Source organism: Antrostomus carolinensis, unplaced genomic scaffold (genome assembly GCF_000700745.2).
Source record: "Antrostomus carolinensis isolate BGI_N321 unplaced genomic scaffold, ASM70074v2 scaffold32859, whole genome shotgun sequence".
In the NCBI taxonomy this organism is placed as follows: domain Eukaryota; kingdom Metazoa; phylum Chordata; class Aves; order Caprimulgiformes; family Caprimulgidae; genus Antrostomus; species Antrostomus carolinensis.
This window is the reverse complement of record NW_010341268.1, coordinates 36881-38900: the sequence shown is the minus strand read 5'-3', so window position 1 is coordinate 38900 and position 2020 is coordinate 36881. Positions and strand designations below refer to the sequence as shown.

The following is a 2020-nucleotide window of genomic DNA, read 5'->3' as shown; positions in this document are numbered from 1 at the left end:
ACCAGCCGCTCCCCGTCCAGTACCTCCTGGTCATGAAAAAAAAGCTGGAGCAGGTGATGGGTGACACTGGGCAGGAGACCCCACGCAGCCCCCCGTCAGCACGGACCTGCTGCAGGGATGGGCAGGGTCCTTTGTGCCCGTTTCTGCTGCCTTCTCCCTTCCCTGACCCTCTTCTCTGCCCCACGGGCCTGGCCCTACAGATCTACCCATCGGGGATCCCTGAGGAGCAGCTGAAGCTGTTGGGGCCACTGTCCCGCCTGTACACGGTGGAGGAGATCAGCCGGTGGCCGGTGACCTCCAGTGACACGCTGTCAGCTCTGCTTGACCCCTCGGATGGCAAGTGGGGGGCTGCCCAGGTAAACCCACAGGGTACTGGTGAACCCCAACTGGGACACCCAGTGCCCAAGCCCAGCTCAGGGGAAGGTGTTGCCCGAGGGTGGCACGAGGCGTTTGCAGCAGACGCGTTTCTACCAGGAGCATCCTCCTTCTCTGCCCACGTGCAACCACCTCAACTGTGTTTCCCAGGTCCAGCAGCTGCTCAGCAGGTACCTGGCCCTGGGGGGCACCTTGACTGGGCTCTTGCTGCGGAAAATCGGTGGGAGAGACCTGTGCAGTCTGCAGGAGGAGCAGATCAGTCAAATACCGGCAGAAGCAATCAGGTAAGCCACTTTTTAGGGATGTTTTGGTCCTACGAGGTCCCTGGGACCACAGGGGAAGCAGATGGTGGGATGTTGGACTCCCATCTCTGTTTTGGCTCTTCCCACTCACTGGCAGCATGGTGAGATGGTCGTGTCCTGCTCCCAGCTCCTGTCTGAGCCACCAGCACCACGAGTGGGAACAAACCGCTCATCTTCCCCTACCAACAAAAGGTGGTTTGGGGTCTAACCCGTGACTCTCCCTCTCCCCAGGACTGCTGGACAATTAAACATTTCTTCTTGCTCTCAAACCAAGAAGGACCAACTCTACAGAAAAGCCCAGGAGGCCTTTGGTGGCCTGGCTGGCACCTCCAGGACATACTACTGCCACCACGAGTGGGAACAAACCGCTCATCTTCCCCTACCAACAAAAGGTGGTTTGGGGTCTAACCCGTGACTCTCCCTCTCCCCAGGACTGCTGGACAATTAAACATTTCTTCTTGCTCTCAAACCAAGAAGGACCAACTCTACAGAAAAGCCCAGGAGGCCTTTGGTGGCCTGGCTGGCACCTCCAGGACATACTACTGCCAGATTTGGCCGTACCTGGGTAGGTGTTTCAGCCTTCACCCTCTTTCCCACAGTGACCTCTTCCTTGGCCAAGGGGGTTCGGCCACCACAGAGACAGGTCTGCCAGACCCTCCAAAGTGTTTGCACTTCTCTAAGGTGCCCCATGTACTTTTTTTAAGGTGGAGCTCCAGTGAAGGACCTGAAAGACTTGGCTAAAGCTGGTGTTGACATGGACATCGAGACCTTTCTCAGCCTGAATCCCGCTGAGCTGCAGGTACATCCCTGGCACAGTGCGACTCCTGCCCCTGCTGAAGGACTAGTCGAGGGCTGAGCGGTGGGGTTGAGGCTGCAGCCCCATCACGTCACCAGATCTTGATTATTTTTTATTTTACCTTTGAACATCTTCTTTTGGAAGTTCTCTCTTGCTCTGCAGTCCCGTTGGAAAAGCACTTTGTGGTGCTGCCAGCTGGGGGGACGAGCAAAGATGATGTTGTTGTCGTACGTGTGTCGCAGAAACTCAGCGTGATGGACGTGAAACGTTTGCTGGGGGAAAACCTTCCTGACCTGAAAGAAGCTGAAAATGAGACCTCGGTGATGTGCTGGGTGAAGAGACAGTCCCAGCAGGAACTGGACTGTCTGCTGGGAATCGGTCTGCAAGGGGGGACGGAGGAGCCCAGCCCCACGTGGACGGCCACCCCTCCTCACCCCACCACCTCGGCCAATATCACCCCCACGGCCACTGTCCCTGTGCCCACCACCCTCCCCACTGTCCCCATCACCCTCCCCAATGTCTCCACCCCTGTTGCCATTAGCAGTCA

At 57.4% G+C, this 2020-nt stretch overlaps 1 protein-coding gene across 1 annotated transcript in view; it reads left to right on the top strand.

Annotated features, from left to right (window-relative positions):
• The window catches only part of LOC114818963 (mesothelin-like protein), a 6785-nt gene that overhangs the window by 3215 nt on the left and 1550 nt on the right, over window positions 1–2020 (top strand). The window contains 6 exon segments of the mRNA XM_029087089.1: window positions 1–53; window positions 201–356; window positions 526–659; window positions 1109–1242; window positions 1382–1476; window positions 1716–1885. The exon segment at window positions 1–53 is cut by the window's left edge and continues 37 nt beyond it. Of these exon segments, the coding sequence (XP_028942922.1) occupies window positions 1–53; window positions 201–356; window positions 526–659; window positions 1109–1242; window positions 1382–1476; window positions 1716–1885 (742 nt within the window).